The 23,531-nt window shown below is 34.3% G+C and overlaps 2 protein-coding genes across 7 annotated transcripts in view; both read left to right on the forward strand.

The window, feature by feature from the left end:
• The window catches only part of LOC121425937 (leucine-rich repeat flightless-interacting protein 2-like), a 45,082-nt gene extending 40,146 nt beyond the window's left edge, over positions 1-4,936 (forward strand). For all 6 annotated transcript variants that reach the window (XM_041622054.1, XM_041622050.1, XM_041622051.1 and 3 more), the window contains 4 exons: positions 636-753; positions 1,289-1,368; positions 1,855-1,959; positions 4,602-4,936. In XM_041622054.1, coding sequence (XP_041477988.1) covers positions 636-753; positions 1,289-1,368; positions 1,855-1,959; positions 4,602-4,700 — 402 coding nt within the window. In that variant the 3' untranslated portion in view covers positions 4,701-4,936. The remainder of the gene's footprint in view (positions 1-635; positions 754-1,288; positions 1,369-1,854; positions 1,960-4,601) is intronic.
• A 7,615-nt stretch (positions 4,937-12,551) lies between these two features.
• Positions 12,552-23,531, forward strand: part of LOC121426353 (kinesin-like protein KIF28P) — a 32,712-nt gene continuing 21,732 nt past the window's right edge. The window contains exons 1-9 of the mRNA XM_041622630.1: positions 12,552-12,657; positions 16,811-17,006; positions 18,576-18,708; positions 18,929-19,017; positions 19,881-19,998; positions 20,346-20,457; positions 20,900-21,007; positions 21,524-21,657; positions 22,707-22,777. Coding sequence (XP_041478564.1) covers positions 12,566-12,657; positions 16,811-17,006; positions 18,576-18,708; positions 18,929-19,017; positions 19,881-19,998; positions 20,346-20,457; positions 20,900-21,007; positions 21,524-21,657; positions 22,707-22,777 — 1,053 coding nt within the window. The 5' untranslated portion in view covers positions 12,552-12,565. The remainder of the gene's footprint in view (positions 12,658-16,810; positions 17,007-18,575; positions 18,709-18,928; positions 19,018-19,880; positions 19,999-20,345; positions 20,458-20,899; positions 21,008-21,523; positions 21,658-22,706; positions 22,778-23,531) is intronic.

The raw sequence follows: 23,531 nt of genomic DNA on the forward strand, positions 1-23,531 counted from the left end.
TATTTTTTCTTCAAAGTAAATTGGGCGCAAGCACATCATCCGCGTTGCGATGTTCAGATACGTGATGGGTATGTCTACGCTGCCACCGCTCTGTTGCGTATCATCGATACGCAAGATAAAATTTGTACGCAAAATAAAATTTTAGATTTTATCTGAGAGATAAAATGTCATCTCAGAATACCAATTTCATTTTAAGAGATAAAATAAAATATTATAAAGATAAAATGACCTCAGAATACCGCCCCTGGCCCCTAAGAACATGATCCAGTTGTTGAGCTTATGCATGTGACATCATAATATAGCGCCCTCCCTCAGAGGATATAGGAATGCGCATAAATGAAGTTGTCAGAGATGCGTCAGCAGGAGATCATCAACATTTGAAACTGCCACATCAATCTGTTCCTCTTTCTTATAAATGACATTACAGCCCTCGTACAAAGACCCAAGTTGGTAATCGTGCCTATTCTGTAATTGCCCCCACGCTCTGGAACAACTCCAAACCAAAATTCAAAATAAGTAATCAAAGCACCTCTTATATACTTTTTGGTAACTGCAAATTTTAAAGTTTTATTATAATTTATGTGATACTTTCCTGAAGAAACTTTATGATGAAAGTGTTTTTCTTTGTCTCACAGATCAGAAAACTTAAGATTGAGTTAGAGGAATCAAAAGAAAGGGCAGAGAACGCGGAAAGGAGAAGAGCGAATCCCATCACAATAAATGGACCAGATTTAGATGCACATGATTTACAAAGTAAGCTCATACATTTTCTTTTTTGCATGATCCCTAGTATAAACTGCTGTAGTGTATTGCAGATTTAATAATGAAAAATGAAATATTTTTTCATGACAAGGAATAATTGTTGATGATGAATTTGAGTATGATTGTGATGATGGTGGTGGTGGAGATGAAGATTATAATGATGATGATTTTGGTGATGTGGTTTATGATAATGGTGATGATTTTGTTATTGGGATAATGGTGATAATGATGATGAAGATTGAGTATGACGAAGAAGAAGATGATTATGATGGTAATGATGATGAATATGAATGTGATGATGAAAAAAAAGAAGATGATAATGATGATGAAGAAGACGATTTGAGGGCAATAGTTATAAAGGTAATAATTGTGATGATAATATGATCATGATGATAAGGTTTATGATGATAATGGTGGTCATATAATATGAGGATGTTGATTGATGACAAATGGGTCTTTAAATTTTGTATGCAATGTCACCTTTTGAAATGTCTAAATTATTAATGTAATTCTCTGTTTCTTCTAGGAGAAGCAACAAAACAAGTTGGTGAATACAAGTTCAAGTTACAAAAGGCAGAACAGGATATCACAAATCTAGGTGGACAGGTGAGTACATTGTTTGTATACTTTTATTTCAGTATTACAGGAACAAATTTTCAATCAAGATCAGTATTGAAGGTGGTGCAAACCCCCCCAAATTGAAGTCTGATATAAAGCATCTCCATCTCATCATCATCAGCAGCAGCAGTATCATATCATTATCATCATCATCATCATCATCATCATCATCATCATCATCATCATCATCATCATCATCATCATCATCACCACCACCACCACCACCACCACCACAACCACCACCACCATCATCATCATCGTCACCACCACCATCATATCATTACTACCACCACCATCATATCATTACTACCACCATGATCATTGTTGTAGTCTGTGTCATCACCATCACCAAAACATACTAAATATTGTCGGCGTCATTATTATTGCTGTGGTCATCATCATCGCCCCCATCATCTTCATCGCTATCTCTCTGACCAACATGTAATTATTCTCTTGCTCTTTGTTTCATCCTAGGTTGTGAGACTAGAAGGTCAGGTCAGAAGGTATAAAACAGCATCAGAAGTAGCAGAAAAGAATGAAGAGGAACTCAAACTAGAAAAGAGGAAAATGTCAAGAGAGGTAATTGAACACCCATGTTGCTTTCCCGTTAGATTTCCCGTAATCAGCAACACCCTTCTTTCTTACATTTGCCATACTACAGTCAAACCCGCTATAGTGACCACCTGTATAGAAGGGTCACCTGTCTGTAAAAAAACACTAGTTAGGTTTCCATTGAGTGGTTTCCTCGTTGAAACTTGTACGTGTACTGCTACAAGACCCTGTCCATAAAGTTGTCTTTCTTCCCTTTGGTTGGCTTGGTAGGCAGGTTCAACTGTATTTGTTTATATATCTTTATAATGTGACCTTAGAAATGTCAGGTAACATTTCCTTTTCTTGTATCTCCTTGAGGAAAATTTTTTTTAAAAATCTTAATTGTCATTATTTTGTGTGTTTTTTCCTCACTTTTACTTTTCCTTAATTCAATTTGAAGAGTTTCTTAATTGTTCTTTTATTAATGCCCAAGAAAAAAAACACCCTTACATGTAGATCTGTTATTTTCAATTTGAATATGTCTGAAAACGACCAATGCCTCTTTTTTTTGCATAGTAAGTCTTTCTCTAGGCATAACCGATGTTATAAAACATTAGAATAAGACTGTTTTGTGCTCTATATTCAGTTAAACCTACATGTATGAGAAATGGGGAGGGGGCGGGGTCCTTGGTGGCCCCCATAAAATTGATCGATTATAGCACATGCAGTAATTATGAGCCAGATTTGTGAGATGATGAAATGTAATGACTACTTTCAGTAGTTTGTAATTAACTTTTTATAAAAGCCTTGGTTTTTATGCCAATGTCTTTAATGTATTTGGCAACTTTATCCATCAGAAGAAATGTAAAAGTATCGTCATTTCAAATAGATTATCAGAATTATCTCATATTTCATTACATTTTCTTTTTGAAAAAATGGGAAAACTTGGGACTTGTAGTGGACTAACTCACTTTGTTCATTCCATTTTCATTATTTTTTTTATTTTTAAAAAAAATTGTGGTTTTAAAAAAGGAGGAGAAAGTGGAGGAAAAGCCAATGGAAGGCGATTCTGACACATGCAAAGTTTTCTAACCACTTAAGGTAACATAAGCTATTTTGATATAGTACACACTCATCAGCTGTGGGTATTACTTTGGTATGGTGAAGGGCTTATTTTTATTTGGGTATTTCCCCCTATCTATTTTGTTCCTTGCTTAATTTGCTTATTTCGGGATGAGGTGTAGAGAACTCTTGTTTTGGTCTCAGTTAAATAGCCAACAATTCATATGGAAATGTAATGATTAGTCCATGCTCTTTCCTAGAGTTTGTGAGATGACAATTGAAGCCTAATGTTCAATAGTCGTTATATTTATATGTATGTTTGATTAATTTCCATGATTACAAACATAACAGATCACATAATTTCTGTTGACAAAAAAGGACTATATTTATTCAGTTTCAAATGCAGGTAACATTTGTGCAGAAATGACTGAAAATATGGCTAAACAGATAGCATATATAGAAGTTAATTGAACTTCCACTTACATGTATGATGTATTATATTCATAAGCAAGTCATTTTCAATACAGGTAAATTTGCATAAACTGACCTTTTGTAAGTAAAATAAATGTATCCGCCCAAGTGGACATATTTTGCTCATCAGGGCCCCATTATACAAAGAGTTACAATAGATCCAGTCAATCTCAACTGTATGGAAATCCATCCATACCATAACTTTTTTTCAACAGGAAATTTTCATAATTTCCTGAGTAAACAAAGATAATCACCCTGAATTTCCAAGAGTATGATGAATCATGAATGTATGCACATATATCATATCTATAAAATATTTTGAACCAACTTATGTTTTAGATGTTGACGTTGCTGGCTTTCCATAGTTGTGGTTGATCGGATCAATCGTAAATCTTTGTAAGACAGGGCCCAGATTATGCAACACTTTATTCCTCTTCCAAGTCCGATATCTCTTATGTTAAACAGATTTCTGTTGTCCTAAAAGATTCGACTTGGGCAAAGTTACATGCCATGTAGTTGCAGTTGAAATTCTTGTAAAATCAATATAATGGTTGAAGCAATTTACCTACCTTGTGTAGTGAGAGGTAACTGTAGATTACTGTCTTGCCTGTTATAGATATGTGTATGCTCCCGGTGGCTAATAGGAAGTACAGAAAACTTTGCATGTGTTGGCTGCTTCTCCAGTATACCTTCTATAATGTTATTTTATCTTTGGGAAATGAATGATTTGGATGAGAATGATAATTTCCGTATGAAGATGTATACTAGACTTAATAGAAAAAATCCATTGGTTGAGTTGCTTTCTTCTTTCTTATTTCTGTGTCCATTTGACTAAGTTACTACATGTACATCAGTGTATGTGTGAATCAAGATTTTTGAACAGGCACCACAAAGACCACACAAATGTATTTTCAGTTTATAAATATCTCATCTCAAAGAGGAAGTGATGTATAACTTACTACCACTTGATGATCGTAACTCGTTTTACATCTATGAAGAAGAATGTTCACTACCATTGCAACATTTAAATCCATGACTGTGCCTTTGTTGGATTTGGGATAGCACGTGTATTTTGAAATCGTATCAGTGCACAGTGACGACATATTTTTCACTTCTTAAACTAAATCATTTTCATTTGTTTTCTTCTTGTTTTTCAGCTCCGGATATTACGGGAGAAAGTAGAAGAAGTCGAGACATCGAATACGCATTTACAGAAACGACTAGACAAATTCATTAAACGAAAACCGGAACACTGATAGCTGGCAGTTGCGTAGATTTTAAGCTTCTATTTAACCTACAGAGTACGTCATTTGTATTTTAATTTTCAAGGTAATGATTGGCCTGGCTTGTATATCAGTGAATTTCTGTTGAAGAAAACAGTGATTGAATAAACCCATGGATGTATAGGTCTGTATTCTTAAAGTGATTGTTTAACATTGGTTTGACTTTGAAAAAATCTGAGCTAGAAGGTCACACTTGTCACCTGTGTCTGTGATATGTTCCAAAAATGAAGCCCAGAAAAAATTGCCTTCGAAAATGATTATTTAGTGCTTCAAAAATTGAAATAAAAAGTGACCGGAAACACCATCTTAATTTAATCCCATACACTTATGTGTACTATTTAGGTGTCTATAAGACGCCTATTTACAAAATCGGGGTTTGCCTTGTAGTTTTAGCTTTTCATTCTCAGTAATGGTTGTTTTCAGGGTTTATTAGTTCTAATACATGCACTTGTACACATGTTTCATCTTGGTTTGAGAATTTTTTAAATTGGCTGCTCACAAAGTTAAACAATACCTTTAAGTCGGGTTCATTTGCTCTTGGTCTAAAGTTGTGTTTTAACTTTGCATAACCAATTATGACACATTTTCTTGACAGTGCACAGTCATGTGATCTTGTCATTAGACACTCAAAACATTTGTTACTGTCTAGGAATAATAACTGAATAAGTTTTCTTCACTATTATAAAAGCATGGGTAATCAACCGGTTCAACATGAAAAATATGGCTTCCGATAAAGTTAGAACCAAGTTTGACAATGACCTAAGTTTCACTGGAATTCTGAATACAGGCCATTGTGTTTAGGGCATTCGGTCGTTCCAATTGCAAAAAAATGCACGTGGAATAAAAGTCATGATACTGTGTATTTAGTAAAATTTCAGGTGCAGTTTGTTGTGCCATGGATTGCAGAGTTAATTTTAAAGTTCTTTAATCTCAGCTCATCATTATTCTTCTTGAGTGGTAATTCAATAGAAAAATGTCTAAAATCCCTATTTCAGAATAAAAATCACCAACTTCTTTGAAACTTGCATCGTTTTGGCTCGTAATATCATTTTTAAAAAGATATTATAAAGCATTAAACAATTATTGCCAATTTGAGGATAAAAACGATTAATCTAGACTTAAAAGATTTTGTGTACTTTTATGGGTTAAAGCTAATATGTAAAAAATATTCTGCTTTTTCACCTCGTTTTTTTTTCTTCATTAATCCAAGTGAAACATTACATTGAAAATGCGAAAGTCAACTACATGTATTACTCAACTACATCGAAAGATTATTTGATACATATGAAGTGTTTATTGTGCACATTAATAAAGAATAAGTGTATGTGCGCCAAAACTCCAGGATTATTCAGAGTTACTCAGTGGTAGACCCAGGCCTTTGAAGAATAGGGGGTGCAAAGAGCAGAAAGAGGATGGGGCGCAGATGAAAATTTCTCAGATTTAACTATGTTACTTAGTATATTCAATAGGTGATTCTCCATATATAGATGGGGTGCACATACCCTGCGCCGCCGCACCCCCCCCCCCCCCCCCCTTGATCTGCCACTATACTTGTGTACAAGGCATTTATTAGGGCCACTACAATAGAACAGTAAAGTTAGGAGATAAAACCAGTGTCAGCAAGTTATTCTAAATATTTTGGGTGCATACATGTACATGAATCATACAGGTCCTTTGTGCCAAAGAAACATGACCAAAATTTATAGTGACAAATTTGAAGCTATTTTGAGAACCTGCTCTGGAAAGGAAATCCACCGCTTTTGCTATGAAGAAGTAAAACGTGAAGTTCCCAGTATCAAGCAGCATCTCTTCTTCACACGACTTTAGGTCAGTTTAGATATAGATTCATACATGTACAGACAGGACAATGTGTTTAGGCTCACAATAAGGTGCTTGTTAAAATGATAGGGTGTTTAAGCAGAGTTATTGAGGTTGATATTAGAAGTATTGGTTGTACTGTCTGTCTGAATGTGATTTCACATTCACTGTTGACATTTGTGCATTGGTGTGAGGTCAACGTTTCACCTCACCGTAGCATCTATGAACCTATGATCAAGCTGGTCCTGGGATGAATTTCATTAGGTGTTGAGACATCATTACCATTGTTTTAGAGTTTTCTTATAAAGACACCTAATGATAACGAATGCTTGTTAGTGCAAACCCAAGGGATTACAGCTTTCATCCTCTCCGAGTCTATACCAGGGGGGTTGATTCACAAATATTTAGTATGACTTAGTGTTGCACCTAAATGCTAAGTTTAGTTCATTATAAAAGGCATGACTGCATTGGTCAGATCATGCCAGGAGGATGCTCACTCCTGCGTATAAATCAGTAAGATAGCGCGTTGCATATCGTACATGCTCCGGCATTTAAGTGCAACACTTTATAGTCATGCTTAAATCTTTGTGAAACACCTCCAGGTCACAAAAACCATAGAGCACTGTGCTAGAACATATCCCACTAGTTTACAATGCGAATTACCGATTGCTTAACCTTATTTTATTGTGCAAGATCGTTGAAAGGGAACAAATTCAAATTGCAAATTTCCAATCATGTCCAACATCTGCATATAAAGAGAAACTGCTTGCATATTCATTCTCTCTGATGTATATTTTTCTTTCTGTATCCCCCCCTCCTCTCTGCCTGTCTGTCTCTCTTTTTCTCTATCACCCAATTGTTGAAGGAGCATATTGTGTTCTCATCTGTCCTTGCTTGAGCTATAGAGGGCAGTAGATGGTCTTCCACTGCGCGAATGCACCTGATTTTATATTATAACAATTTCAGTTTTGACCCCCTTTTCCTTCCTTGCTAGTATATTATTGGTGATAGAATACTTCAGCTCCCCCCCACCCCCATGTTTTTTTAAACCAAATCTAGTGAGCATATACCCTCCCCCATTCATTTATCCAATGAGATAACACTAATAGTCAAACAGTAACTACAAATTTGGTTGTTGTTAAAGTTTCTTCTTTTGAAATATTGTTTATTTTAATAATCAAAATGTGGATGAATACGCATATGTAGTACAAATGTACTTTGTTATTTCAGTGACCCACTGATTTGTAAATTATAATGGATTAAAATGTATTACAGTGTACATTGTCATATTATTTCATGATTTTAATGATTAAAACTGTTAGTTATCAGTAATGCTTAAATGATTAAATACCCATATATTTATTTCTTATGAGCATTATGTATAATACCTCGGTCATATTTTCTCTACGGCGGCCGTAAGGTGAATCGAAAACAGCTGATTTATTCATTTTTATTCAATGCACCTATATGTAGCTGAGTACAAAAATGTTTAAAATGGCTGTTTTTTTGACTCGCCATACGCCCGCCGTCGAGCAAATGTGACCGAGGTATTAGGGTTGAATGAATAACAACCACTTTTTTGTATAAAATGCATCATAGTTTATCATGATGTAGCAAACAGACATATAGTGATAGGTTTCTTTATTTTTTCATCATTATTAACACAACACTTTTTTTATGTCATCAGTTGAAACTACTAAAATGAGAAAACTTTTTTTATTTACACTTCCAAATCATGGCATGTTAAAGAGGAATTGTTAGATATCTTTTACCAGATTTAATTTTCTTTATGACTTTAAGTGACGTACAAAGTGCAGTTTATTATATAAAGTATTTTTAATCATCTTTATGGCTTTTGTCTTTGATATCATTGATTTTCTGAAAACCTTTCATCCATCTGCAAAGCATTTTGATTTTCAAAGGGGGGTACATTGCAAAATTTACTTCCCTGTGTATTAAGTGTAATGCTATCAACAAATTTACTACTTCTTAAAGACCTTGCTCAAAATCTGCTGCAGTAAATGAGGTTTGATAAAGGTCATGCCTCATTCAGTGTACATTTCAGAGATCAGATTGCATTACACTGACTTGTAAATATTACTGTACAACTATTAGGTTAAAGAAAAAAAGCTGTATAGATGTGAATTAAACTCATCCAACAAGGCAATAATTTTAGAATATCGTACTCTAGCCTGTGCTATTAAAGCCTATGTAAATTTTTTTTTGAAAATCACAATTCATACATTGTTGCTAGTATCATATATGTTTATTATAGATAAATAAAAATGGTTATTTCCTCTGTTTTAAGAGAAAACGGAGGATGAAGCTATATAGAGTACCATTTTATGTTAAACTATTCCCTAATTCATACTAGTGGGTCATCAAATGGGGTAGATTCCTTTCTAGATGATCGATATTACATCATATTAGCATTAATTCAGAAAGTCTTCTATACAATATACATATAAATGAATAAATCTTTATAAAGGGTTACCAGGGCCCCGTCTTACAAAGAGTTACGATTGATCCAATCAATTGTAACTCTATGGAAATCCATCAGTGTCATAATATTCTATAGAATATTTGCAAAATGCTCTGTTAACAAATAAGAACACACCAAATTGTCGAGAAATCAATGAATTTATGGATATACATTCATATCCATTTTTTTTTAAACAAACAAATATTTTATGTAGTCTACCAGTATTGACATTGGAGGCTTTCCATAGTTGCGATTGATCGGATCATTCGCAACTCTTTGTAAGACGGGGCCAAGATTAGAGTGGCACACATTGCACACTGCCCATTTTGGTGGAACCAGAGCTTGGATACTGAATCTTTGATAATCTTAAATTTCCATCTTGATAATGAAGATAATCTGGACATTACAGTGTGTCCATATTTTCCCTCTATTCTGTTGCGTATATTTGCATTGTACCAAATTTCACATGGATTTGTCAAACTTAAGGGGGGCAGAAAGGGGATGTAATGGGGCCGGATAGTGGGCATGGGACGAAATATGATATTTGGGACAATTTGTTATGTCTGGTCATTCACCGATATAAAGAAATGATTTCTGTACAAAGGTGATTGATTACTTTTTATGAGTCTGATCTGTAATTATGCATTTGATTTCCTTTACGTATTGTGCAGATGATATTCATCAATATGAAATGGTTTTGAAGCAGCATAAAATACATTTACTTTGATAGTGCCTATTGAAATTTGTTTAATTTCACCATATTTATTTAATAGCTACATTGTTTTACCCACCCCTTTCGTGCAGTGAGTGAGCATATCGCAAGATTGCAGATATCCAAGTCCTTTGGAAGCGCATAGAGACGTTATTTATAATGTGTTATGCGCTATACAAGAACTGTCTATTATTATTATTATTGCACTGAACTTGCAATGTTGTTGAACAAAGAAGGTCTTGTGATGTGGTGTAAAGCTCAATTCTGCCAACTATGAATGACTTATCAGAGCATTACAGTGTAGCAGCAATTGTTACGGGTCTGCGTGAGGGAATTGCCGTTCCTCCCAACATTTCATCATAGTGGATGACAGGACTTAATGTGAGATTTTGCAAAGCGTGTTGGCTGTGTCTTATGTTAAAATATGAAATAAACACACATCACCCACTAAAAACAAGCCCCCATCTTAGGTACTGTTCAGTTTTCAACATTGAACAAGAAAAAACCTGATTCGCTTTTCGTTAATTTGTGTGTGGTGCCCCTCCCGTCTTTTTCTTTGATTATTTTTTGTTTGTTTGCCAATACTGTACTACATCTGTATTAGATGAATTTATCTGTGTGTGAGTATTTCATTTTTTGTCCAATTCACAAGAAAGGTTCAAGCATTATGCTGTTGGCAAATATGTTCAGGAAGAGAAAAGTAGGCTTGGGGCTTGGTCTTCATCATCCCTCCCAAAAAAAGAAAAGGGGGCTGTTTTTGTATAATGCCCAGAATTTAAATATTTCGCGTGTGAACTGGTACAAGAAAAGTTCACATTAAGTTAAAAAAAACAGTTTGGTTTGAAATTCTAGCATTTTTAAAAGCAAAATGACCAAACATTAAACAAATTTGACAAAAAATAAAGTTTAAAAGACCAAACTAACTAAAATAAAGCAGTTTTGTGGGAAAAGAATGGTGGGGGAGGGGGGGGGGGGGGGTTGCAGTAGGCCCCACCCACCACAGACACACCAGTGTCATATCGAAATGGTAGATAATAGCCATTGATATTAGTCTGTAAATGTAACCTTCACAAAGCATTATGGTACATAAATCAGATAAGATTGCATTGAATTTTCAAGAAATTTATTGTCATTTGTTTGGTCCTGCTGCTTTTGATCAAATTGTTCTCTACATTACATGGAGATCACTGATTGAGGTATAGATGGTTGTGGTTGAGAATGATAATGAGATTGAAATATTTTTATGGCGAAGCATACCCTCTTTTGTTAATAAAGCTTCCAATGATTCTGTCTGATACAGGATCACACATGCTTCTCATGTCATTAAGAACCTCTTCGCTGTATCTATTCAGGTTCTATTCTGGTTCTCGATGCTTATCATTCTGTTTTCAAACATTGACACGGTTGAATCTCTTGAATTAAAATCATTGACTTGATTATTTAAATGCTATGTTAGGCAACCATTCATTCATCTCATTTGCATATTTATGTTAGTGAACGAGTTCATGATTTACATGAAGTGGTCGGTATCTTGATGCTTCCTACTGGTTTAATACCTTCAAAAGTCGTTGCTTACCCAGGTATTCAGTCAGTTTGATTTTATGCTTTAATCTCTGGTATGCGCTCGTTGGGATTTTCTTGAGTATATATGAGTATGCATACATCAGAAATTTGTTGAATTGATTATGATTATAGTTTGTGAATTAACTAATGTATGATAAATTATGTATCTCTAAAAGGCTTGCTTCTGCTGGCATATCAAGGCAGTAGCGGCGAAAATTTGCAAATAAATAATGAAATGAATTCATTGAAATGATATTGATAACTTATCTTGGTCTCTTTGTGTTCATGTGTAATATGTGGTCTTTGTCTTCAATGAAATAGTTTCATGGGAGGGGGAGGGGGTGGTGAGGAGATGAGGGAGAAGGGTATGTGAGTTTCAGAAAAAAAAATCTCAATCATGGAGATATATGTATGGGTCTAAAATGTCCTCCCTAATAATCTGACAAGTTCATGGCTCCATGAAAAATATAAACCTTAATTATACAAGGCCTAATTGTTTATTATACATGTATCTCTAAGGGCATAATCTATTCCAACCTTCCAGGGTTTGGGAATTTGCACCTCTCCCTGCCCCTATCGCTCAAGATTGAAAATGTGATTTGAACAGTAGCAGTAAAGCCAATATCACTGACAATTTCATCAAAATTGGATTGGGTCCTTTTGGGAATACAATTTTTTTTTTTCATTATCAGAATTCCAGTTCTGTGCATGCTTTTCAAAAACTTTTCATGCAAAAGGGACTACAAATCCACCTTTGCTCAAACTTCAGAAATCAATATTTTTATTTTACCCAAATGTCTTTGTCCATTTAGGATTTTTTTTCCCATTTTAAGAAAAAAAAATCCTCCAGATGTCTTAATTATATTCTCAGGCTCATATGAATTTTTATATTTTGGATTTATTACCTTGCTTCTCTCTTCCCCAGGCTACCCTTCCTATTGTCATGGTGTTTAAATTGTTTACTGGTTTGTTTTACTATTAAAGATATAAGCATTGTCTGACATAGCAGCAACTTAAAACTAGTTTTCTTGCAAAATAGCCCGCAGTAAATCCAAATAAAAGGATTTCTATACAAGAATCATACAAAGTAAAAGACATCTGCATAATTTTTTTCTTTTAGCTTTATGTACGGATTTTTATTTGATTTGAGCATAGAGCTATTAACATGGAGCTATAGCTCCATGATTTGAGAGAAAAAATATTGATTTATCATGAATGATCAGTAACGCGCCGGTGTGCAGTACGGCCGTCCGACCGGCCGCAATGCGGTCTCGATCTCGTCGCGTGACGTGTTGCCAAGGAACATCTTCCAAGATGGGAGAAAACGTCAAAGTCGCCGTTCGAGTTAGACCATTTATATCCTTTTTCGGTGTTCATAATCGTTATTTAGATGTTTTTATGAAATCACTAATGAATTTTGAGAAGAATGTGCCGACTGGGTCTGACAAACAGTTTCAGCGGCATGCAGATGTCGAGCTGAATTTAACGTTAGCTGTGGATTTCCTGCCATACAGTCCCAGTCGGTACATTCTGTGTTGTCTGTTTTCTGTTACCGGTATTGTCCACTTAGGCCCTATCTAAAATTGAATTTTAGATTAAACATGAATTCCTTTGAAATTTCTCCGAGATATTGAAAAATTTCATCTAAATTTGGGCAGAATATTTTATTCTAATTTATTTCTGACAAATTACTTTTCAGTCTTCATTGTTCATGTCATTGACATTGTCAATTACACTTGTTCACTGCTAAGTGCTAGTGCTAGTGCTACACCCTGCCTGTGAAGAATCTACAGGTAGTACGGTACCGTACTATGAATATGATATGCCAATGTTGTCCAGAGCACACACTTTAAAAAGTCATTAAAATATCACTTTTGTGACCAAAATTACTAATTTCTGTACAGTTGCAATTTATTTTTCATTAGTAACTTGGGAATAATTTTTGTATTCACCAGAGCGCTCAAAAACTTGAATTTTGGGCATATTTTTGTGTACGCCCTCTATTGGTGGAAAGTAATATGGCAAGAAAATTTTCATTTTTTGATCTCTATTTTTAATTAAGAAAAAAATGATTTAAAGTATCAAATTTAAATAAGAGCCAAGTTGTATGAATAATAGCACTCACACAACATGCGAGGTTAGTAATACTAAACCTCGCACAACGCATGTGGTTTCATAGTGGACTTTGACGTTTTCATTCATCACACGAATGTGAGGGAATTAGAAACGCCAAACGTTTCAGTATTTCTCCACTAATGATTTCTTTTTAATAAATTTAGTTTAAAAAAACAAAATGAAGTGGAAATTATTTATAAAACTGTTTTTATCGCTTACCTCCAAGTCTCAACCAGGATACTCCGTTCGATCCGTCCTTAATACTGCGGTGGAAAGTACGCAAACAACAATCGAAAAGCAATTTTTCGTATCGAACATTCTCAATTCAAGTCGTCAGCGCGTAATAGGAAATTGTACCAAAAATCAACAGGTTGCATCTCATGTATATACTTATTGGTAAAGTACGCCATCTTTTGACAAGATGATGATGAAAGTGGATTGAACGAGCAAGAAAATAATGCTGATCGCCTAGAATGCAGCTAGCTTGCAACACCGTAAACAAAGGTACGGTAGGCACTTAAGAACCAAGTTTGAAAGGACACTCGTAAAATTATGTCACTCTCGCGATGAATATTCATTAGATCCGGTTGTGCGTGTTCAATACAAACTCTCTGCATGCATGCACTCGGTGTGTATTGAACACGCACGACACGATCTAATGAATATTCATCGGCCAGAGTGACATAATTTTACGAGTATCCTTTCAAACTTGGTTCTTAAGTGCCTACCGGCTTGGTGAATAATATCGCGCGCCCTCTTTAGGCAAAAGTTGATATCAACGCTGACCAGGAGGCATCTACGTGAAGATCACGAAAAATGCTCTTATTTTATTAAAACAAACAACAAAAGAATTCAACAAACGGTCCATATGGTTCGGTAAGTATTATAGAAAAATCATATTTCATAGCTATGATGTAAAGTCATAGTTATTTTAGTAAAGATGGTGTGAAAGATTCGCGTGCACCAGGTGCATATGAATCCTTCACACACGAGACGATTTGAAACCATGAGTGGAATAATAGGTGTAATGGAAACTGTCAGTGTAAAAACATCAAGCATTTGCCCCAAACAAAAAGAGAAAATTAGCCAAACATTGCCACCCTTATTTTGCCACACACATGGAGATATAAGTGAGAACAAGGTTATATTATAACCTTGTTCATTGAATGAGTGGTCAATTAAAGAGAAATGCCAGTGTAGTTGCAGTAAACACTGATTTCATGAGAAAGTCTGTAAAACCAGGCTTAATTGTCAGAATGTCATCGAGGATCTAGATCTTGTACAGTTACATAAACTGAACTTTGTGAAATCTTGAAATCTACGCTGAAAAACGTTCACTCTGAAGATCACCAACACAGATAGGCACACGTGGGACAGTGTATTATTATTGCTGGAATAAAGACCCGACGGAAGTGACCGAATCCACGCTTATTTGGCTTATTTCTCAGCAATTACACAATTTCTCCCAGAATCCTTTGGCACATATTTTTTATTCATACAAACAGACACTTGGGTGGTCATTATATTAGATTCTGTAAAAAGTCATTTTGAGATCGTTACCAAAACTGGAATTTATCTTTAAATTTAAATTAACCTGTCGACCCATGCCATGAGACAGGTGGTTATTGTGGGCCTGTTTACTGGACATTTCTGAAATTTAATATTTCAGTATTTAGAAGGTAGATCTTTGTTGATTTTAATCTAAAGCTGGCATCCCTATCAACTTCAAAGTTATGTAAGATTCATGCAAATCGCAATATTCCTGTCCCTTTTAAAGTTTTCCTGTATATTATAAAATGTGATTAAAGAAATTCCACATAATTATACTTATTCACATGTATTAGCAGATTTTTGTTCTTGCTGGGTTTTTGTAACAGCGTTTTAATCCGGAACTGTCTGGAATTGGGTAATTCCAAGCAAAAGTGGACATTTTCCCAAAATTTATATTGGCTCTAGTGTAAATCCGGATCAAATTTTTCTTTCAAAACTTATATGGGATTTCGTAAATACAAAAGGGGAACATAATTAGCCACAATTATTTTCTTAAAGCCACTGCACACCTTACGACCCGACCGGTCGCCGACTGGCTTGCGACTGGATGAGGGGAGATGTGACGTCACAGCTCTTGTCAGCTGAGCGTCGCAGACCGGTCAGAGACAAGTAGCAAGGAAAATCGGAAGGATTTGATATGTCGAATCCTTATGACTGGATCGCAAGCTCAATCCAACCTCAAACCAATCAGACTAGCAGAGTTGCAAAACGCGTATTATGATATACAACGCGCATACGCAGTAGTAAGCGCAATTTCTCAGATGCTATGCCAAATAGCAAAAAGCGCATGCATGAGTCGCAGATCGGATCACAAGGTGTGCTGTGTCGAGGCTGATGACTACCTTGCGATTCATCTCCCCTCACTCAGTCGTAAGCCAGTTGGGTCGTAAGGTGTGTGGTGGCCTTTACACATCTCCTTATAGGATAATCCAAACCATACAAAAACTTCTATACATGGGACTACATATATTGTATTTTACTTACCGGGTAATTTCAATTTGACAGAAAACTATTGCTTGTTTAGTAAAATTTTCTTTTTGATAATCTGAAGGTCATCATTTTACATCATATCAAAAGAAAATTTTAAAATTTAAGTTCATTATACGTTGCCTGTGTGTGAATATTTCAGATGTCACAACGTAACTGTCACTCCATAACCGGGTATGGGTTTATGTTTTAAGTTGTAATTAATAAAAAAATACACAAATTTTTTAATGTAATGCAGCATATTAAAGCTAGAACAACATGTAATCCAATCAATAACTCAACATTTTGATAGCCATTTAAAGTTCAAAGAGTTTGAGCAATATTTTTTCTCCTCAAATATGCATGTCCATTTTATGTCACTCCGTAACCATGATTATGAATATTCATATCTCATTAATTCAGTGGATCAAAATAACAAATGTTATTATTTTAAAAAGTGGGTTTTAGCAATTACTGTCAGGTACCATTACTTTGCAAATAACTATTTAAATATGGGTGATATCTTTGTTTGAATGCTAAAAACCTGCTTCTGAATGTCAATCCGTAACTGTGGAACTGTCTGGAATTTTCTCGGTCCTGACATCACCTGAATTTCATCCTGATCTAGTCCAAATGACACTAGATTAAATTACTGAAACAGAACAAAATTGTTCGAAAATGCTACCTTTGACCATTTTCAGTATGTATAATTCTTGAGATTTATTCGAGAGAATGCATTCGTATGTGCACCACTCACTGCCAGCAAGTTCACACAGAGTTTGACTGTTTTTTTTACTTTGATGGGTCTTCCATACTGCAACGTGTGAACATATTTACAATCAAAATCAATATCATTGAAATCCTTAACATTTCACACAATGAACGGGAGAAAAACCGTAAGTCAAAATGCATCATTCTGATGAACGGGCAGACGACGTCCATCAAGAACCCAGAGAATGAGAGGGAGGAGCCAAAGAAATTTGCTTACGATTTCTCGTACTGGTCACATGATGGCTACAAAGAAAACAAGGAAGGGTATCTGGAACCATCTGACAAGAAATATGCAGACCAGGTATGTACTTCTCTATTTCAAAAGAAATATACATGTAATTGAAAGCAAGTCTGTTAAGTCATTCAAAAAAATGAAGCAGTTCCTATATGTATAGTTTTTTTTTTCTTGTAGATTGACACATTTTTATGTTTTTTCTGTTTTTGTTTGTTGTTTATATATCACGTAGGGATGCCAGTTTTCAGGCAAAAGCCTGAATTCAGGCTCTGACAATTTATTTTCTGGCTATAGTTTTAGCATTTTTGTGTACAAAATATTATATTCTAGGTGATTTTCAGGCCCTCTGATCAATTCCAACTGGCATCCCTAATCATGTTTAATTCTTTACCTTGTTTCTCTATACCATGTCATGTTATCAATGTTCCGGGAACTGCACTTTCTCAAGGCCACTTGGCTTTGTTTATGCAGTTCCCCATTTTATTTTTATTTTTTACTCTTGTAAATATATTGTTTCTTATACCTTGCTTTATAATTGTTTTTATCTAGAATGAAATAAATGCAAATTGAAAAAATACAATTGAAAAAATACCTTCCGAAGAGATGTTAAAGTATCCTGTAGAGGATCATTGAATGTTTGAACTTTTACCCTCCTTTATCCATTCGGGTTAGAAAAAAAAAAACAGAAGAAAGGCTGAAACAAAATAAAAGAGAAACAGAACTTGTGAAAGTAAATTTTATTGGAGAAAAAAAATAGAGAATTACAATCAAACACTAATTATGTAATCAATTCCAGATACATGTATAATAGTTATATACATGAAGGCCCCCATTCCACAGAAGGGAGAAAATTGAAAGAATGAAACAAAGTTCTAGGTAAAATAAGAAACAGAAGAAAGCAAAAGAAAGAGAAGGAAAGAAAGAAAGGAATGAAGGAAGGGAGGAAGAAAGAAAGATTGAACCTCAAAATCTACCTAATTTGAATGTGTGCATAAAGAATAATAAATTTATAGAAATTAAGTTTATATCATTAGGTATCACATTAGCTTATTACCAGCTTGCCAAGTTAATGCTACCATGCCATTGAAGTTAATTTTTGCCATAGACAACTTTTTAAAAAATTATTTTCAAACACTGCTGTAATTATTTCACCAAATCCAGAGGTAAATATGAAAGTAAATTTTATTGTAGAAAAAATGGAGAATTACAATCAAACACTAATTATGTAATCAATTCCAGATATACATGTATGTATGATAGTAATAGAATAGTTCTGTTCAGTTTCATGCAACAGTAGAGCCAATGATGTCACACACTCTTCCTGGCCATTTTGAATTTTTCATTTTTGTCAAGATTTGGTTTGACTTCTCATAAAGCATGCAATATATAGAGGGCTGCTTTATGATAACAAATTCTCAATATCTGATGTTGAATTTAAATTCTGTGCTGCAATGAAATAGATTAAAAGTGTGACATGATTTGCTTGTTAAAAGTATAATGGCCTGAATGAATCTTTGCATTTAACTTTAGTAGGCCTAATCAATTTATTTCAATCACTGTTGAAGCTCCTTTATGAAATATTATGATGAGATGATTTGTGTATTTTCCTGATTTTTTTTGTCAATTCAAATTCAGAAACGTGTTTTTGCTGACTTGGGAGAGAGTGTCCTAGCCAATGCTTGGAAAGGATACAACTGTTGTTTGTTTGCCTATGGGCAGACTGGGAGTGGAAAGTCTTACTCTATTGTCGGCTATGGACCAAATAAAGGTTGGTTTACTTTTTATTATTACTTCCACTTTTTCAAAATTTAAAATAATCATTTCTTTGACAGGACTTCATTTCAATTTTGCATACACAGTTGACAAATATTACCTTACAGCTCATGTTTATGACAAGTCAGATCAATGTGAACCAATGCCTTAATAAACTTAACTGGTTTAATTATGATCTTATTTGTTATCATCTTATAATGTTATTTGTTTTGTAGGTATAGTACCTGTGGCATGTTCAGAGTTATTCAGAGGAATAGGACAGAAGAATAAAAATGCTGATAAATCAAAGGAAGAGGAATACCAGGTAACAATATTATCGACTAATGAAAGGGAATGATTGCCCCAAGGTGATTTTGAGAGAATTGAAAAAATGAAACATATTGATTAAGTTTAGCAAGAATTCCTCAAGTATTTACAAATGTAAATGAAGCTCACATATTTGTCATTTTCTTTAAGAGTTAATAGAAATGACATTCAGGACCATCAAGCACATCATTTTGTCATGAAAGTCTTTTAAGAAAGAGATTGCTGATCAAATGATCTCAGGAACCAATGATGTTGTGGAATACTCTACAAAGTCTTGCATATGACATCCTTGTATGGGGCTAAATTAGATGTGACATCACAAATTAAATTCAAAGAAGTTATAATTCTTGGATGGAATTTTATGAAACTTTCTTTTATCCTTATTTTTTGCCTAAACCAGTTTTATGTCAGAAAATTAACTCCAGTATAAAATTTCTAAATATCTTTGGCCTTTTTAATAGTCTGTTTTTGGCAGTTAGGTTTTAAACATTTCTCTTGTATCTGCTTGGTCAAAATGCCAGATATGACATCTGTTTGTGAAACATTGTTCATTTGACAAATTGATATACTAAAATAAAGTAGATCAGAGTAGAAAAATGAGATCTTCGGGCATTGGACTAAATGACATGTCTTATAGACTAAACAGTAATTAGACCAAATTCTGAGTAGATCAAGTAGGTTTATTCCGTGATGGAGTAAAGTGATCTGAGAATTATACCATTTATCTGTAGACCTTGTGGGTACAAGCTTGATTTACAATTCCTAGTTGTAGATTTCATAAGATACACAAAGGAATACAGTAGATCAGATAAATATTAATGTTATGCCTGTTATTCATTGTCAACATTATTTTCTCTGCAGGTGTTTGTGAGTATGTTGGAGATCTACAATGAACAGGTTCGTGACCTTCTCATGCCTGCAAGTTTCAAAGTCAAAGGAGGGTTAAAAGTCAGAGAACATCCTCAAAAAGGTTTCTATGGTAAGTGATACTTACAATTATTTGCATGATGTTTAGTTTCTATGGTAAGCTAATAAGCACAAATATTTGCATGATGTTTAGTTTCTGTGGTAGTAGTACAAGGGATAGTTCTATTTGTCTCTTATGTGTTACTTTTTGTTATTTATATATTTGATTATTTATTTTTTTTTTAATTCATTCATTCATTCATTTTTATTCATTCATTATTGTATTTTTATTTATTTATTTATATTATTATTATTATTGTTTTTTTTTTTTTGGGGGGGGTAATTATATTTATTATGATGAATGGAATTCAACTTATTAATCTTGAAGAATTTTTCTTTCTCTTTGTGTGTGCAATGTAGTTGAGCAACAAGCCACATTCCCAGTTATGAGTTATGATGATATCAACAACAAAATTAATGAAGGAACAAGAAATAGAACTATTGCTTCAACAAACATGAATGCAACCAGCAGGTAAGTATACATCTATTTGTTTCTCTTGTGAATGTTTTAACTATAGATTTTACTTTTTAGGCTTTCTAGATGATATAGACCCCCAATTTTTCCATGAATTTTTGCTTCTATATTAAAAAAAAAAAATCTTTCCAGAAAATAATAATAATAATATAGGATTTGTATAGCACGCGTATCCTAGTCTAAGCTAGTCTACCAATTCTGGTGCGCATAGCTTTTTGAGGAATTACTTCTTGCCATTACCCATTTACCTCACCTGGGTCGAGTGTAGCACAGTGTGGAAAATTGTGGATGAAATAAAAATCCCTGGCTCTTTATGAATAATGTCTGAAACAGCTGTGTGAATGATAAATAAAGCCGATGTGAAGCTTGTCAATAGAATATTTAGTTATTGAATTCTTCATTTGAAATAATGTCATTGCAATCATCCTTCGTTTTGCAGCCGGGCACACACCATTGTATCAATAAGGTTTATACAGAAAGGAAAGAATGAAGCAGGGAAGAACATGACAAAGACATCCATCATCAATCTAGTAGATTTAGCAGGAAGGTGAGAGCAAAGCTAGCGAGGAGGAAGAAGAGGATGGTGGGTGTGATGAAGATGAAGCTGATGATGATGAGGAGGATGATGACGATAATGATGATGATGATTATTATTTTGATGATGGTGATGATGATGATGATGATAATGCTGATAATGATGATGATGATGATGCTGCTAATGATAACAATGATGATTGTGATAATGATTCAGGAATAAAAGACATAAATCAAGGATATTATGCATCATTAATACATATAAAGCATGACATCAAACAATCTTGATACTTTTGGTGGTGGTGGTGATGATAACGATTCTGATTACATTTACAGTGGTGATGAAGATAATGCTGGTAACCATAATGATGATGATGGTGATGACATTGATGGTTTGATATTGATTCTGATGATAAGGATAATGGTCATGACAACAGTTATGAATAGGATGATGATGATCAATCATGAATTCATTTCCATTCAATCATCATAAATCTACCTCTACATTGTAATCACATTTGAATTTCAGCGAGAGAGTAGATAGCACAGGAGCAACGGGAGATAGATTAAAAGAAGGGGCAGCGATCAATCTGTCTCTTTCATCCCTCGGCAATGTCATCAAGGCACTAGCTGATATGGGTGCTGGAAAGAAAGGGATTAGAGGTGAGAAATGGAAAGAGCTTTCAGAAGATTTCATGGAATATGATAATAATGATAACACAATTCTTGTATAGCACATATCACATTATTTCATAACGTCCCTATGTGCTTCCAAAGGACTTGGATATTATTGGAACTTTGGTAGATGTCTGATGATACTGCATGGCCTAATTTACCGAGATGCTTTCTAATCTCTGGTATTTAATCATGTTTTATGCAAATTTCATGCATTGATTATGCTGAATTCAGCACTTATATTGAGAATGCGACCAATAACAAATGTACACTTTTATCACTGCATGCTGAATCAATTGGCCCTTGTTGCTGAGAGGTTACAACATTGATAATTCTTCTGTTTTGAGCTAATGATTTGGCTGTTGATTATTAATTCACATATATATGTACAGTTGGCTCTTTCATGCAGTAACCTTTATTGACAGAATTTGATTTAGAAGCCTGTGGCGAGAGTGCAAATTCATTATTCCAGGCTTTCTCAATATACATGTACATACATGTCGATGAGCTGAATTTAGCATAATCAATGCATGCAATCTGCTTAAACCATAACAAATTTTGTGGGGCCTGCAAGCTTTGAATACTGTTCAAGTGTTATAACTTTTTTTATCACACCCCAAATAAGCAATATGTTAAGAGATACATAGGAATCAGTGTATACCTTGATTTGGTATCTCAATTGTATTTTTTTTCTCACACAGGTTTTTAGCTTGTTTAGTGTGAGACAATTCTTTATAATCCCTCAGAATTTCAGCTTTCAAAGTTATTTCAGTTGTTTGAAAGTTGCATTTTAATTTCAGCAATTTCTGAAAATTGTTCTAAATAATTTACATTCCAGATAGATGGTGTTGGATCTCTTTATCCAACATTGTTTTGCTGCACCTCAGTAGCAGTGAAATAGAGAGGACATTTTGTTCATTATTTACCATGCATGAGATACCAGATTTCATAAATTTTGACTTGCAGAATTGACTTGCCAATAAAAATTGTGCCGTGTAAGAATTTGAAATACATTTATTTTTTGTTTTTGTTTACAGTTCCATACAGAGATTCAAAGCTCACAATGTTGCTAAAGAATGCCTTAGGAGGAAACAGCAAAACAATCATGGTGAGTTACTATCTTGAAACTCAATGATTCGTATTAAAATATTTAAATAGTTTATTTCCGGTCTTTTACGGATATTCTGAACTCTCGGTTAATTTCAACTCTGATCTAAAATTGAAGTTGAAATATGGATAGGCCATTGTGATCAATACAAAATATCCAACATGATATGGTTCAATTCATCAGCTCACAGGGCTCCCAGCCCATCAGGGTAATCATGGAAAATTATTTTACTATTTTCCATTCACAGAAAATCAGGGAATTTGATAAGAAATACCTCAAATCAGGGGAAAATCAGGAAATTTTGATCAGCCCAAAAGTTGAAAGCATGGTAGTCAGTCAGACTCCGTTATATTGTGTTTCATATCACAACAAACTACATTGAATGACTAGATAAATGTTGGTTTTTTAGTGTTTACTTCATCATTTTTACATGATTGTTTTTCTACTGAAAATACATGTAATTCACTGCAACAACTTTATAATTGCGAAACTGGGAATGGGTGTGAATAATATCGGGGAATTTTGTTTCCTTGAAAAACCTGGGACCCTTGCTCACTTGGCACACAAATCATTCAAAACTGTTTGGAAAAATAATAAAAATAGTTGTTAAACATAAAGAAATACAACATTTTTTACATTTTTGGCTTCCTTTAATTTTGTCAGAGTTACCTGTTGATTGTGAAACAGAACTCAGAATATGGACCATGTGATGAATAAACTGATCGGCAGATTACAGAAATGATATGATGAAAGA

Source organism: Lytechinus variegatus, chromosome 13 (assembly GCF_018143015.1).
Source record: "Lytechinus variegatus isolate NC3 chromosome 13, Lvar_3.0, whole genome shotgun sequence".
Taxonomy (NCBI): Eukaryota; Metazoa; Echinodermata; class Echinoidea; order Temnopleuroida; family Toxopneustidae; genus Lytechinus; species Lytechinus variegatus.